This window comes from Mizuhopecten yessoensis, unplaced genomic scaffold (assembly GCF_002113885.1).
Source record: "Mizuhopecten yessoensis strain PY_sf001 unplaced genomic scaffold, ASM211388v2 scaffold8821, whole genome shotgun sequence".
Lineage (NCBI taxonomy): Eukaryota > Metazoa > Mollusca > Bivalvia > Pectinida > Pectinidae > Mizuhopecten > Mizuhopecten yessoensis.
In genome coordinates, this window is record NW_018407738.1 from 484,881 (window position 1) to 500,507 (window position 15,627).

The window sequence follows — 15,627 nt, forward strand, 5'->3', positions numbered from 1 at the left end:
TTACAATGTAGCTGACACTGTCTGGAACTGTTACAATGTAGCTGACACTGTCTGGAACTGTTACAATGTAGCTGACACTGTCTGGAATTATTACAATGTAGCTGACACTATCTGGAACTGTTACAATGTAGCTGACACTGTCTAGAATTGTAAGAAATGGGCGACATTATCTTGAATTGTGGCAAGGTGGAAAATAGTATTCACTTTTACACTACAGTAGATGCATGCATATGTCAACGTTAAAATTGTTTTGGAAATCTTACAAACTTTTGAAGTGTCATAAGTTATGGTAATGGTCTTAGTCGGGTGTCGAGTGTTCCTCAAACTTATATATAATTAATGCAAGATGCCAGCACCACACATTTGAACTCATTCACCCCTGAAGACACATTTGAACTCTTCCAAGTCAAAGGTTGGAATAGTTCATTATGAAATTTCAGGGGGGGGGGGGGGATTAGTTTAGTATTGATGTGCCTGCTAGTGGGTTCCTGTGAGTTGGTACCAGTCAAAAGAGGGAGAAAATGACACTTCTGTGCCCCTTCGTGCTCTACTGTAAATTATTACAAGGCACTGTCACAGGTCCATATTCCATTTCGTTAATTGATAAATAGTAACAAATTAACTTGAAAAAAGTTATTTTAACAGACAATGGTGACGTACACTAAACATGGCCCATGTATGTGTTGTCCTGGAGTTTAGACACACATGTACATATACCCGGCACGACTCCCCACTGTGTATCTGTACACGGGAGCGGGACTATAGGTAACTTCGAATTCACACCTGTGACCTGTTATCAGTAACCACGGACACCAATATTACAATATTTTCTCTGTATGTCATGTAGAAATGTCCATGCGAATATCACGTCATTCTTACCTGTATTGTTATGCTGTAGTAGACACCACCAATCTATCTTCTATCCCTCGGTAACTAGTTTGTACACAATCACAACAAATATGGCGAACAGACGTGTGTTGATGGTCATTAACGTCACGTGACTAGGCCCCAAGGGGTAATCGATATTTTTTATGTGATTACTAATCGTATTCGTTACAAACTTCAGCAATTATTCTAAATATATTATTTTTGTTAATTTAATGAGTTAGAATGGGTACATACTAACGTTGTATATGATTTTTTAAGTGACACGGTGTGCACTAGTGGGTTTGGAATCCGCCTTTATAGGGGTCGTACCGGTACCGCTGTTTCTACTTTCATTTCCGGTAGCTTTGTCGGCGAACTACAAAGGTCAATACAGGTGTGTACGGTCCACAGGTAAAACAATGAGTAACCGCCGTACTATTCGTACGACAGCGCGAGAAACCGTGGCACGTGTTCATTACGATGGCATGTTATAATCGAAAATTACATGATGTGCAGTTATAGTTACTGAAATGGTGCATGCTTAATCATATGCAGCAATAAATTGGACAGAAATTGACACCCCCAATGATCATGTATACCGAGCTCGCGCGGTACATATATGATAATTGGGTGTGTCATTTTTACCGATAGTCGATCTAAACCCCTAAAACATGTAAAATTTCTCTTACACATTCTCAGGTCCCTGTGCCCAAAAGTACTTAGAAATTACACAAAAATGTATTTGATAGTATTTACTATTAATGTCTATGACAAAACCCGATGCAATCCTTTCAAGCAGATAATTTGTGGCATGATATGAAATTATCAAAAGGTTTGTAGCGGCCCCCGTATTGTGAGATATGACTCAAGTATGCATATTGCTGCAGCCCTTAATCAGGTCGGGGAAAACCACTAACTTGCGTATAATACGCAAACTCGCCTGTTATAATTATACGCCAATAGGGGTATGAATTTGTTACTAAAAATAGCCAAAATCACTTTAATCTTAACTGTTTCAAATTGTTCGTCCAAGTCACATTTATTCAGTCATGAAACATAATACAAATGCAAAAATAAACTTTATTTGCATGTGGGAAAGTACCAAAAATAGATGCAATATTTCCGGTAAAGTTACATCAAGTTTCTAATTAAGTAGCCAACTCTTTCAGTAAACAGCTTGTGGCAAAATATTATTTACGTTGTCTTAAAGTAATGCGATTTTTAATAATATCGTGCAAAAGTTACTCTTAATGCGATTTGGGTTATTTTTAGTAAAAAAATCCATACTCCAACTGGCGTATAATAGGCGAGTTTGAGTATTATACGAAAGTTGGTGGTTTTCCCCAACCTGTTAATTAAGCACTTCCCAAAAGTTTAGCCCCGCCCCCTCCCCCCATGTGGTCCCATTGGTTTATTACACAATTTTTGAAGTTATAACAATTTTAAATGTTCATGCAGGAAAAAAAGGAAGATTGATATCAGATACTGAAAAAACAGCAGAAATATCCTGAATTGCTTCATGATCTCAGGGCTATGTTTTGATAATTTTGGGCCTCCCACAAAAAAAATATAAAGGGAAAACTGTGTGAAGTATAGTTACATAAATGCATGCAGGTTAATTTGGAGAGAGAAAAGCCACTAAAATGATTTCCAGGTATTGGGTCTCTCTGTATGTTCTTATCAATACAATTTTGGTACCAGATTGTGCTACCCAGAGACATATAAAGTTGTATTATATAAGTCTCTATGCTACCCAATAATCTATGTGCTTTAGAACCCTTGCTTAAAATAATACTTTCCTGATGGCATTGTCAATATAATGTACTGTCATCCCTTGAATGTTAGGAGTAATTTCCTTTAGATCAGATAAGAATCTGCTAAACCAACACATTTTATTTTAATAATAAAACAAACATTTAATAATAATACACCCTGTTCAAACTGCATGTGATATATAATATATGGTTGAAAGAAAACTCTTTTTTTATTGTACATTTTACTTGCTTCAGGCATCTATATAAGGACCTAGTATATTCATGGAGTACTGCGCATGCATTACAAAGACTTGGGACGGACAACCCCTTATTGGGGAGTATGACCCTGTCCGTATGACCTTGAGCACTGCTGACAATGGAGAGGATTTAAAGATTCATGTTGACGCCCCCTTCTTTGGGGACCAGCCTGTACCTCCAGGAGGAAAGGCTGGCGAGCCCTGTTTTGAACTATGGTTGTATGAAGGTAAGTATTTTCTTTTGAGATATAACTACATTCTTTTGCTTTGGTAAAATTGTGTATAATTGTCGGATATATTATTGCTGTAGGAGTTTTCATATAAGGTATATCACAATTGTACTCTTTCTTATTGGGTTTTACAGGCAATGTACACTGAGGCAAGTAAAATATTTATTTGCAACAGAATAATCAGGGTATACCTAAGCAAATCTAAACAAAAAACTTATCCCCATTTTTATTCAGATCAATTAACCCACTGAAAGAAACAAAAGATTTTAGGCTATATCAAAGTTTTAGTAATATAGACTTTACTGAGGTACTGACATAACAGGGGAGAGGGCAAGATCTACACCCTACCTGTAACCTATCTGATACAGTGTGTATACGTATACGCTCCCTATCAATGGGCGAAACATCCCGGGTCGAGTGACATAAAATATACACAATTTCGTCACATCTTTGTACAGGTACATGTACCGTACTAAATACATATCGCTCACACAGTCATAGCTTGACAAAGGGACCAGTCAGTCTTGAAACGATGCAACACATTTTATACGTTCATTGTTTGTATTACTGATATTACATATTTCCAACCTGATGAATCTTATTGAAGATATGATTTTTGGTTATTTTTATGTGTTTTTTTTCTTGAGTTTTGATGTTATTTCAAATCTGTTTCACTATAGCTGCCGTGAATTGGTGACATATTGGTTAGCCATTAAAAATGAGGCTGAATTACATTGTCCTTAAAGGGTCGGGCTATTGTTTGTGACATCATTGATATTCAATTTTATGACATGTCGGGGTCATTAAATATCCACATCTTCATGGCTCCATATGCAAATAGGAAATTTATGGATCCTCATATCATGGTTAATGTTGTTGAAAGTTATATTATTGAGTGACCAATCAAATTCAGTATTTCATTTTAAATGAATTGGAAAGCTTGGGTATATTATGGTGTTATACAGCCGAGGCATGATGTGATGATATTATTAAACTATACAGCGGTCTGGGTATATGATAAGGTATTATTTCACTGTGTAACAGCCTGAGTATATGATGGTGGTTATACACTGTATAAGCAGATGAGTATTAATGTCAGATAAGGATATATGATATAAATGTATTAATTTAAAAACCTTATCATTGCTTCTTATATTTAATACACAGTATAATTAACACAGATACTGGTTAAATGTACTTTCAGTGGTAGAAGCCTTCTTTCTGAATGATGACAATGACTATTTGGAAATAGAGCTTTCACCGTAAGTACATGTATGGTCATGGTCTAGGGGAGATAACTCAAAATTTTCTGCTGAAAAATTGTCACCATTTCATGATACTTGAATTGTAATATGATTTGTACATCAAATACAGACTAATGGTGAGCGATTTTCTATGTCATTTTCAATATATACAACACAGTGATTATTGCATGATTTTTTTCAATCTTTTTCAATCTTTTTGGTCCAATTTCTACAGGACAACTACCCAAGAAGTGAGTTCTCAAAAATTAGGCGTGTCGCACAGGATAAGTGATGATTCCAGGATGCAAATATCTATGTTTCAAAAACCACTTCAACAATTTTGTTTCGATTCTTATTTTGTTTCTTCACTTGAATAGTTCTCAATCAAAAAGACAGTCATTCTGTCTCTTTTTTCAAGGATCAACTATGTAATGATACTTTAAGTTTGTTTCCAAAATCACCACCTACCAGTATTATAAAGGAAAGTTTCTGGAAATGTGCATTTGATATATAGAATTACAATGGCATACAGGTGCTTTATAATTCTTTTGAATCTTCAGACATGGACAGCATTTTAACCTTGTTCTACACGGGGAGATGAATTTAGTAAGGGTAAGTGGTTTTTTTTATTTAATACAGTATATTTGGTTTCCTGAGCAGCAGTCTCTGGAAATGCATAGCAGTTCTATAGATATGGATTTGAAATGTTAAATTTCAAAGATCATTTAAGATTACTCCGAACAGTTCATACCTCTTTGAATTCCTTGTGGCTTTCCATTTCACACACAATTTTATCCAAATTTTTGGAACTGCTAAATTTGTAAGTGTTTCATTTATTAAGTTTGTGCAGTGCAATTCATATCAATTATCATTGAAACATCTCAATACTATCCTACTCATCTGAATTACCATCTGTATTTTTTAAGAACAATATGCAGATATATTTCTTTTCAAATCAAACTACCTGCAAACATTTATTATATTATCAGTCCACAAAGTATATCTGGTCTTAGAAAATATTTTACTTTTCTCATTGATAACATGTAAGTTATCCATTCCTTACTTGTTAATTCATTGATAATATTGAACCTGTCCATAAAATAAAAAATAAAAAATGCTTTATTAAATATGTATTACAATAGGTTTAAACTTGTCCATAACCAATTGTCCTGTAGGCATTTTTATTGATTGATTGATTGATTGGTTTTACGTCCGCTTCCCTTGAATATTACTCTGCACTGTTTTCTACTGGAGGTAACTCTGGTTATCTTTTTAACCGAGTGACAGAGCTGAACCATGTTATTTTCTGACTATAAAGTAAACGATTTCATATAACATGAAATAGTTATCACGCCTACACTTTTTCGAAAAACTAAGAGGGATCTTATAGGCGTTTTCTACTTTTTATATTTAAAAAATAGAAAGAGTTGCCATGTACCTTCACAGCCAGTATCCAAGGTAACAGATGGACGGGGGATGCAGTGTTTCCTGCCGGTCACTTCCCAAAATGTGTGACCAAGTTTAATGCATTTGCTATGCACGGTCCACCACCGAACAGAGTCTACGAAGCACTCTACCCAGTTCCTACAGGCAAATTTGAACTTCCATATTTGTAGGTGATTTTCGTCAATTTTTTTTTAAATATGGTCAAAGCAAAAACTGATATTGGTATTTTTAATCAACTTATTTAGATATGGTTAAAAAAAACATGGTAATTTATATTTCTACTGGTTGAAATCAACTAAGTACTAGAAATATTGGAGAATTTTCCTCGTTCAGACTGAGCAAATGAGTGTGTTGTCACTGTGTACTTTGTTAATATACAAAGTTTATATTTACCAGAATTTACTAAGTGTCTTTTTTTTCTAGAATCGGGAGTTTCTAGAACTATAGACCGTCTGTCTCTATGGCATCATGGCTTTGTCAAAGGAAAAGCTAATTATAGTAAATCTGACGAACGTGCCTTAACCTTTTTAGGACCACGTACAGTATTCATCAGAGTGTAATTGTAACAGAAGAGGAAAAATGCACGGCCAGACCAGGGTTCGAATCCGGGACCCTCCGAACTCTAGACAGACGCTCAACCAATTGAGCTATCTGGTCGTCGAAGATCGACACAATCCAGTTCTCAGCTACATAGTTAGAGTCAAAACTCATTTATTATCAATATTGTGTGTTGGTCATGTTCAATACCTCCATAAATAAGTCAAATACATTGTAATAAAAACAGGCATGGGATTGAAGAATAAATTTTTGATAAACAGGATATTCTTAATGTCTGATTTAACCCACAATTGTATAGAGTTTGCATTACGTTCCAGTCACAACTTATCAGTATTTGAGCCGATTGACCTGCGGAGCATCCTCCCTAATAACTATACTGACCAGTACAAGTCTGACCTGTGGGACGAGATTCTCAACGAAAAGTCATTGACCTTCTGTATCAATACGACCTGGGACAGTCAGCCTCTCGGGATCAAGTACCGCCCCGCAAAACTCACGCTGACCTCCGTAGATGAGGGAAAGTATCTATGTATCCGTGTTGATGCGGAATTCTTTGATGACAAACCTGTGCCTAACACAGAGCCAGGAACTGCATGCTGGGAACTCTGGAACCATGAAGGTACTTTTAAGACTATTTTTTCATTTCAGTAATGATTACAACAACGTTTGTAAGCTTCATTTATGCACTTATCCATAATTCACATTCTAATATAGAGGGGTTTAAATCCCGTAATCTTCCTGAGGAGAACTATATAAGCCCTACATGTATGCACAGCTGCCTGGGTCACTGCTTCCGAATTGATTCATGGTGACCATAGTCAGCTGAAATATAAAGATAGGCAGCCACTGAGTTTTGTTCTCCTTCGAGGGTGAAAACACTAATGTTTCAGATTTGATTTCGAGAGAAATTATTGGTTATCTCCCTTTTCCAGTTGTTGAAGCCTTCTTCCTGAACGATGATGGTGACTACCTAGAAATAGAGCTCTCACCGTAAGTAAAATCTCTGACTGTATGTTAGGACATGTTAGCCCACTTCTAGGTGAATACCTAGAAATAAAACAAACAATAAAAATGTTTGAAGTTTATAATCATGAACTTGACAATAATGAACTTATCCACTGTCAGGGCATCAGCCTAGAGGTTGACCATACATATGATCTGGATGGATATATAGGCTTTTGCCTGTGTATTATTATATGTAAGCCCACTAACTGGGAATATGTCACAATTCAGAGCTTTGGCCAAGAGGAAATATTCCCCCTTACACTACTGAAATCATATGTGTGATATTGTTTTAGTGTGGTGTTATATGTGTGTCAAAGTGGTGAACTTATACACATGTCTTGATTTTTGTTGCAGACATGGACAACATCTAAATTTGCTGTTGAATGGAGTGAGGAATATAGTCAAGGTAAATAATGTAGACAAATTATTCGTAAATTTAATGTTGCGTAATCAGTCGACATTATAAGCATGGGCCTGTGACCCGACACTGCTTATTGTCACCTTGTAGTTTTAATGTCCCAGAATAGGGTATGATGGTTAAGATTACCTGTATCTGTCAAACTTTAGTAGTGTTTCAGTGAAGACAGTTCACAAACCAAATTAAAGGGGCCCCGGTGACCGAGTGGTTAAGGTGTCTGACATTCTGCTACCATGCACTATCAACCACTGGGTCGCGGTTTCGTGGCCTACGTGGGGCAGTCGCCAGGTACTGTCCGTAGGTCGGTGATTTCCCCCGGGAACGCCGGCTTACCTCCACCACCAAAACCTGGCACGTCCTTAAATGACCATAGCTGTTTATAGAACGTATAACACAAACAATCCAAATTTTAACAAATGTGTTACAGTCAAACCTGCACTAGGAGACCATCACAAGGAAATCTGAAGGTTGAATTCTTAATATAGGTTCACAGTTGAATAAATATCACGGATAACATCAAAACTGGTCTCCAATTGAGGCGGTTGTATGAAATTGATTAATTGATTGTTGATTGATTGACTGATTGATTGGGTTTTCAACAGCTTCAATACCAAGTACAATGTAGTTCGGTTATCCAGCAGACAAATCGCATGAGCAGGTCTGACTGTGCTTAAAAGCTTGCATAAAGCCTGTAATTCACTATGCAACAGCAGCTGAAGAACTTTTTACTTTATAGAAGTTAACATTTTGAAGTTTGGTGATGAAAAACAATATATTTTGGATTTGCAGAAAGAGTTACCATGCGCATACAAAGTGGCTATCCAGGGCAGTGGGCGTTGGATTGGTGAGGCGAGGTTTCCCGTTAGCTATTTCCCCAGAGCTGTCACTAAGTTCAATGCCTTTGCTATCCATGGTAGCGAACCAGATCGTGTGTACGAAGCATTGTACCCCGTACCAGCTGGATCAGCCCAACAACCCGATTTGTAAGTACATTGTACATGGAACTTGTTCAGTGATTCAGATATGTCAGTACAGAATCTTGCAATCCCGTAACGGTAAAAATTGACAGGCTTTGAAGTCGGTCTTCTCTCCTTTGTCATCTTCAAAGGACAGGTATCGGCCTAGCCATTGGTCAGGTGTTTTTTTTACCTGAGACCAATCAAACAGCTATCTTTTTGCCTTCAATTTTGCTATGACATATTCCAGGGATGCAGAGAGCGAAAGTGGGTGTAACCCCTGGAGTATCGAGGATGCCAGGAACCTTAATCTAAAGTTTACCCAGTTCATAAATACCGTTTAATTAATCTCAATCCATCCTCAAACTCCCAGGGGCTTTGCTCACTTAATTACGTTCTCTGCATCCCTGGATTACATCATGGCAAAATCAGAACACATGCGGTTAGCTATCTATGCAGGTCAATTTTACCATTGTGCTGTTGCATGATTCTTTTTATGTGCATCAAAGGATCAAAACTTGTCTACTTGTATCCTCCACAAGATGATGCATAAAGAGCCTTCGATTTTGTCATGATGTGTTCCAGGGGTACACAGAGCACAGTCCTGGAAGCTGAGGACAGATTGAGATTTTAAAGGATGATCTCAATCCAAATTGTAAGCTTACTGCCTTTCTGTATATTTGTGTAAAATTTGTCATATATATGTGCAGCCTTAATTCATTCCCCCTGAAGACACATTTGAGCTCTTCCAATTCAAAGGTTGGAAGCGTCCATTATGAAATTTCAGGGGTGAATGAGTTAATGTATATGTCTAACAGCAGATGTGCAGAATTTGTACAATAATTTAGTTCTCTCATTTATCAGATTATATTTGAGGGAGCGTTGAATTCAAGACTTACTTTTGTGTCTTGAATTTGTTTTACTGTATGACAAACACTGTATATACCGGAACACTTTGCATCCATGCTATCATACAAAGTTCCTTTTTGTGTAGTGATGATGAAGTTATTTTCAAAACATAACTGTAAAAATTTGTAAACAGATAACAATACAACAAGTCACTCTTTGTGCTTATCTTCCCTCACAGCCATAATCTGTCGGTGTTTGAGCCGATTGACCTGCAGGACTTGCTGCCATCCCTCTACACTGACCAGTACGAGTCTGACCTTTGGGATGAAGTGACCGCCAACTCACAGTCCAAGAAAGTGAAGGTCTAGTTAAGACATCAGTGGCAATGATGAAAATTGATGAAACATCTAGATAAACAACATCAACAGACAGTGATGAAACAGTAAAATCGGTACAAATTGATGAACTCTTCTGATGAACAATGTTGGTAAAAACTCTCACACATCTATGACCAGGTATTAAACAAAGCATAGCGTTGTTGTTATACTCATCATTTCTCTTTTCAAAGAATAGCGGAATCAAATTGTACATGTATAACAACTAAGTGTACATACATACACTTACAGCTTATCCTAATTGACTTCGATTTTATGTCGCCAACTTGTACTTATCTTACACCTTTGTGTACAAACGCTTCACTGGTCATTTGTCAGATGAAAGCGACAGTGTACATATCTTACCTGTCACTGAAAAGTCACAAATAAACACTCGCCTTGTGGATGATAGGTGATCAGTACAACTGTGTTTTAATTAACATTAGTGGTATTATGCCTACAACGACATAACATAGATGTAAATATTGTATATACAAGTTTCCCGGAGGTACAGTTTTGTTGCTTGGATCTTCTGTACATTGATCGTTTGTTAGCAAATTTAAACTGCTGACTGCATTTCCGAATTGTAAGGCACAATAACTGAAATTCGAACTGTTATACGTTTTTGTACCTGAAAATAAGCATTATGACCCTTTCACCCCTATGCAACTTTAGTAGACTTTCCCCATGCATTGACCTGGATGAGTCCATTATGGTCTACAGTGGTGAAAGGGTTAACTATTTTCCTAAACATCAGATAAAAAGCTATTTTTTATATGATTTACGTATGCTACAAGTCCTCATCTGTCTATCAAAGTCATGTGACTCTCATGTATACATTCTATGATTTCGTTGTCCCATGCTATAGATATGTTTCACTGCATGTTCATTACTCCATGAATATCTGATGGTATCTTCAGCAATTTTAATGTTTGAACATGTATCAATTTTACCTCTTGTGCAATAAAACTGAAGTAGAGGAGAATCAATGTCAGCAACAGCACTGTTCTGTGCTGCAACCCACTATATGATCATTACCAGCAGAAATGCATTTCATTTGTGTATGAAAGCAAAATCTCTTGTGACGTAACATGTAGTTTATTTATGATGTCTTAAAATAACCTTGTTAAATGAGAGTCTTGTCGCTTCACTTCGGATAACATGGAGAATGCCCCTGCGTCAAACGCTCAAATGACTACGGTTAATTATTGGCGCCAATTTATTTAAACAGGACTGTTCCACCAATGATGTTTAAAGGACGACGCATTTACAAAATGTAGTAAATAAATAAACTATTTAAGAACAAATCAATGAAAGCAAACAATTGTTCTGTAGTATTTATTTTTTTATTTTTCTGCCAGTATGAACGCAAATCGGTTACATCCGTAGTAAACATGAAGCCCTAGCGATACTGTACTGGAGAAGGTAAAGAACACCTTCTGGATCTCATTAACTCCATGAGATAACTAACATGCCTAGATTTATAAGATTGGGAAATTCCACACAAGGGATTTTCTTATTGGTTAAAACCCAAGGCTTGCCAAGGGTTTTGCATCCAATTGAAAATCCTGAGGGTGGAATCACCCCAACCTACACCTCTAGGCATGAAACAGCATTTCTTTCTCATTCTATTCACCAGAAATAGTTCAGAAACCAACATACCCTGCCTTCTGCACACACATGCAAGCATGCATACACAACACACATGGATGCATCATGACTTTACATGACCTAATTTAATTAGCTGTTGATTGGGCGTTAAACAAAATAAAACCTAGGGCCAGAACCCATTGCCTTTCTCACCTGTGCGAACCTTCAACATTAAAGTCAAAAGAGAGTTATTGCCAAGCAAGGTGCCAGAAAATAAAAAGTAGTCAGAATTAGAGAGAAATATTAAGATTCCGAATATTGCAATGGGTGCAGCAGAGCTATTTTGGTCGCTTTTGTGACCCCAAATAGAGGGCACAAAGCAAACCCCCAATTCTGCACATTAGTCGCCTCTTACGATACATTCAGTGGGTAACAGCAGGTGTATTCTTTTCTCAATCCCCGACCTGCAGGGTTATACACACAGGAATGAGAGAAATGCTATCCTCCGTCTCTACAACACTACTGTATCATAGCATCAGTCACTACCTCCTCTAATAATAATTATTATAATAATAATTTGAGTTTCTAATATACCACTTTATCACAACCTAGTTCGTAGTTCGTCTCAAAGCTATTGACAAATTACTATCCGTGGTTATAGGGCCTTTACAACCAGCCAATATCTTTCTCAACTCCCTGGGGAGCATACAGCCGGTGCTGCCATTTCGGCGCTCACAGCTAGCATTCTACAATTCTAGCCCTACCCAACCACGTACTCATTTACAGCTCAGTAGACTAGAACAAGCGGAGTAAAGAATTTTACTCAAAGATACAACACAGTGCCGTGCCGTGACTCGAACCCGCAACCCTTCCGTCACGAGCCTGGTGTGCTACCACTAGACTACCGTGCCTCCTAACTAACTCTAACTAACTACATTGTATCATAATATCAGTCAGTGCCATTACCTACAGTTTAACCTTAACAGATATTGTTTTTATACAAACATTTCTAAAACTTTACACAGTAAACTTGTATTTGTTAAGTTTAATAATTGATTTTTGAAGATATGATTTTGTTATTGATCCAAAAAGACAATGTACATTGTAATCATTTTAAATGTCATTAAAATGTAGATTTTAACACTTTGTTGTTTGTTGTTTTCTTCACTACTGACATGTCACCCTGGTAAAATACAAGCCATCTCCTACTGACTTGGTTTGGAAGAATTTTTCCTTAGCTCATTTGATAGAGCCTAAGATTAGTAAACCAGAGGTTCCAGGTTCAATCCCTAGTGGAAGCATTGAGAAAATAATTACCTCTGTAACAATGGCAGTCACATAGGACCAGGGAAATATTGATAAAATACTCGCAGATACTTGCACAAGAATTTCTTTGACCCTTGGGAAACTTAGGATAACTTCTTTTCTGGAGAAATTCTAGCTGTTTCCTACCAATTTGACTTGCGAGAATTTCTCTTTAGCTCATTCAGTAGAGTGCAAGACTAGTACACCAGACGTCCCAGGTTCAACTCCAGCGAAAACATTGAAGCAAATTTAACTTCTATTACAGACAGACCAAAACATAGGTGTTGTTTGTAAATCATTGACAACTGTTAAAAGGATGAAACTAACTAACCTCTCAATCTTGTAGTAATAGCATCAAACCCCAGCCAGTGTTTAAAGTTTACCTTTGACCTAAATACAATTATATTACGAACGTATTTGACTTTTGACCTAAATACAATTATATTACCCAAGTATTTGACCTTCGACCTAAATACAATTATATTACCGAAGTATTTGACCTTTGACCTAAATACAATTATATTACCTAAGTAATTGACCTTTGACCTAAATACAATTATAGTACTGAAGGATTTGTACTGTCTAGATATCACACCAAAGTACATGTGTACATTCATAGTATTTATAGTATTCTTCCATCATTGGAAATCTCAATAGAGTTTGTTGCGATGCCTCTTCTTTTTGCTTTATTCGCGTACATGTATCATGGCACTAAACCTTATGGTTGTTGTAGTTATATTTTTAACATGTTTTCCCCCTGTGACTTTGAAGGAATGCTAGTCATGTATAGCATCCTATCCAAGGTTCCCATTTCCCAAATATCAAGATCGTGGACCTTATGGGGCTCCAGAAGAAATTTCACAAAACTTGTTACCAATTATAGTCAATGTTGCCTAAACTTAAAACACCCTTGTTGACCTTGAAAGTACGTCAAGGTTATTTATAGGAGGAGGCTTTGTAACACTTAAGTTTAGGAGCCTGTTGGTCAAATATCAGAGCCCTGTAGGTCCTTCAGTTTTTCATGCCATAAGCTCACAACTCGCATGTGCCAGAGGAGCTAAAACTCATTGCAGTGAAGGTACCGGATGCGTTTCCACGTACCTTGACCTTTGACACTCTGGAACGGCTCAACGACTTGTCAAGCAACAGTATAGTAGATCATATGATTATCCAGTGGGATATAGAAGACATATTCTTTCCCCAAACTAGCCCGAGTTTCCTCTTGTCCTAACACCAGACATCTATCTATCAAAATGTTCAAGTCTGGTGTAAGGGCCAGGGGAAACTCGAACTCAAACCTACACGGGTACTAGATTAAATCCATTTCTCCAGCGACGCTTTTTTCTTCCACCAACTCGTAATATCACCAGTAACTCATAACTGTTCATCTTATTGCAATTGCTGTTCGTTTTATTATTTCCAGTATAACTCGAGTTCCAAACTTCAGCTTGTAGTGTTCCTAATCATTTTACTTGTACACCTATAGCCTGCATATTGAATCATTTACAAAACCCCATACAAACCGGTGATCGATTACACTTGATTCAAAATATCGGGACAATTTGTGATGTTTTTTAACAATTTTAATAGGGCTGTCACAATATATATCGCAATACACAGGCATATTGTATCGTATTGCAATACAAAGATGAAATATCGCTGTATCGCAATGTTTTTTCTGAAGCTTATTTTAAGTATTTACTTAAACTTTTTAAATTACTACAAATTCGAACAGATATGCCAATAACCATATATCAAGCTATTACTAGCTAGTGGTGGGAATCAATTTAAATTTCGTAATCAATGATTCGTTTGACAAAATCTTCAATAGTGTGATCCATATTGTATATGATTAAGTTTGTTAACATTCTGACAACAATTTCGTTTTAAATTGAGCACATTTTTGCCTGTGACAATATATCGGGATACGTATTGCAATATATTCATTCGGTATTGCAATAAATCATGATACACTCTAGGCGTATTGAGACACCCCATAAATTTTAATGAAATATAAATTACATAAATCATTTAAACCATGGTCTTTGGTATGTGAAAGGTAGGAGGTCGGCTTTACCAGCGCTATTGGACGTTTTACTGGAGTAAGATCAACACTCCCGACCGATGGTACGGTATATTGATTTGTACGTTGTATATCATGTAGATCAAACTTGAGATTTCAGTGACGAGAATGGATATCAAGAGTTGTAAATCCTGCAGATGCCGTATGTCCGTCAAGTTTTAAAATCCTAGCAATTAAATTATTATACGTACTTCTTCCCCAGAAATGAATAGATTTGATCAAAGACCATAAATATAAAAAATGTCTACCGCTTTGAATTAAATGATATTTAAATATGACATAAACTTGGCAGCCCGTTTTATTATCTTCAATAAGATTCGTCATTTTTGGAAATATGTAATATCAAAGTTTTACTTTATACACAACCATGTTACATTGTTGAAAGCAAAACTTTTATTATTCCCGTTTCGTGAGATCACAAAATGCCGATAAATAAATTAGGGACATATATCTTTTTCAAAGTTGATGTCAAATCATCAACTTTTCGAAACTCCATTCAGAATGAACGATTGATTCTAGGTTTTTATATTTTAATATACCACAGTACAACAGCGTACCAGAGCACACACACATCTTCTGCTACCACTAGCCCTCCACCACTGGGTCGCGGGTTCGAGACCTACGTGGGGCAGTGGCCACTGGTTTTTCTCCGGGAACTCCGGCTTTCCTCCACCACCCAAACTTGGCACGT

The 15,627-nt window shown here is 36.8% G+C and overlaps 2 protein-coding genes across 9 annotated transcripts in view; one reads left to right on the forward strand and one right to left on the reverse strand.

The window, feature by feature from the left end:
* LOC110456672 (microtubule-associated protein futsch-like) overlaps positions 1-987 on the reverse strand; it is an 81,204-nt gene extending 80,217 nt beyond the window's left edge. For all 4 annotated transcript variants that reach the window (XM_021507539.1, XM_021507537.1, XM_021507533.1 and 1 more), the window contains exon 1: positions 880-987. The gene's annotated coding sequence lies outside the window, so the exon portion shown is untranslated. The remainder of the gene's footprint in view (positions 1-879) is intronic.
* Positions 1-11,287, forward strand: part of LOC110456674 — a 71,147-nt gene extending 59,860 nt beyond the window's left edge. The window contains exons 1-10 of one of the 5 annotated variants that reach the window (XM_021507548.1): positions 575-765; positions 2,877-3,105; positions 4,313-4,370; positions 4,913-4,964; positions 5,774-5,964; positions 6,674-6,975; positions 7,289-7,346; positions 7,716-7,767; positions 8,569-8,762; positions 9,823-11,287. In XM_021507548.1, coding sequence (XP_021363223.1) covers positions 2,904-3,105; positions 4,313-4,370; positions 4,913-4,964; positions 5,774-5,964; positions 6,674-6,975; positions 7,289-7,346; positions 7,716-7,767; positions 8,569-8,762; positions 9,823-9,952 — 1,239 coding nt within the window. In that variant the 5' untranslated portion in view covers positions 575-765; positions 2,877-2,903 and the 3' untranslated portion in view covers positions 9,953-11,287. Of the gene's footprint in view, positions 1-574; positions 766-1,170; positions 1,279-2,871; positions 3,106-4,312; positions 4,371-4,912; positions 4,965-5,773; positions 5,965-6,673; positions 6,976-7,288; positions 7,347-7,715; positions 7,768-8,568; positions 8,763-9,822 lie in introns of those variants that run through there. The other 4 variants (XM_021507543.1, XM_021507547.1, XM_021507544.1 and 1 more) reach the window with 4 other exon arrangements.
* Positions 11,288-15,627: the final 4,340 nt, after the last annotated feature.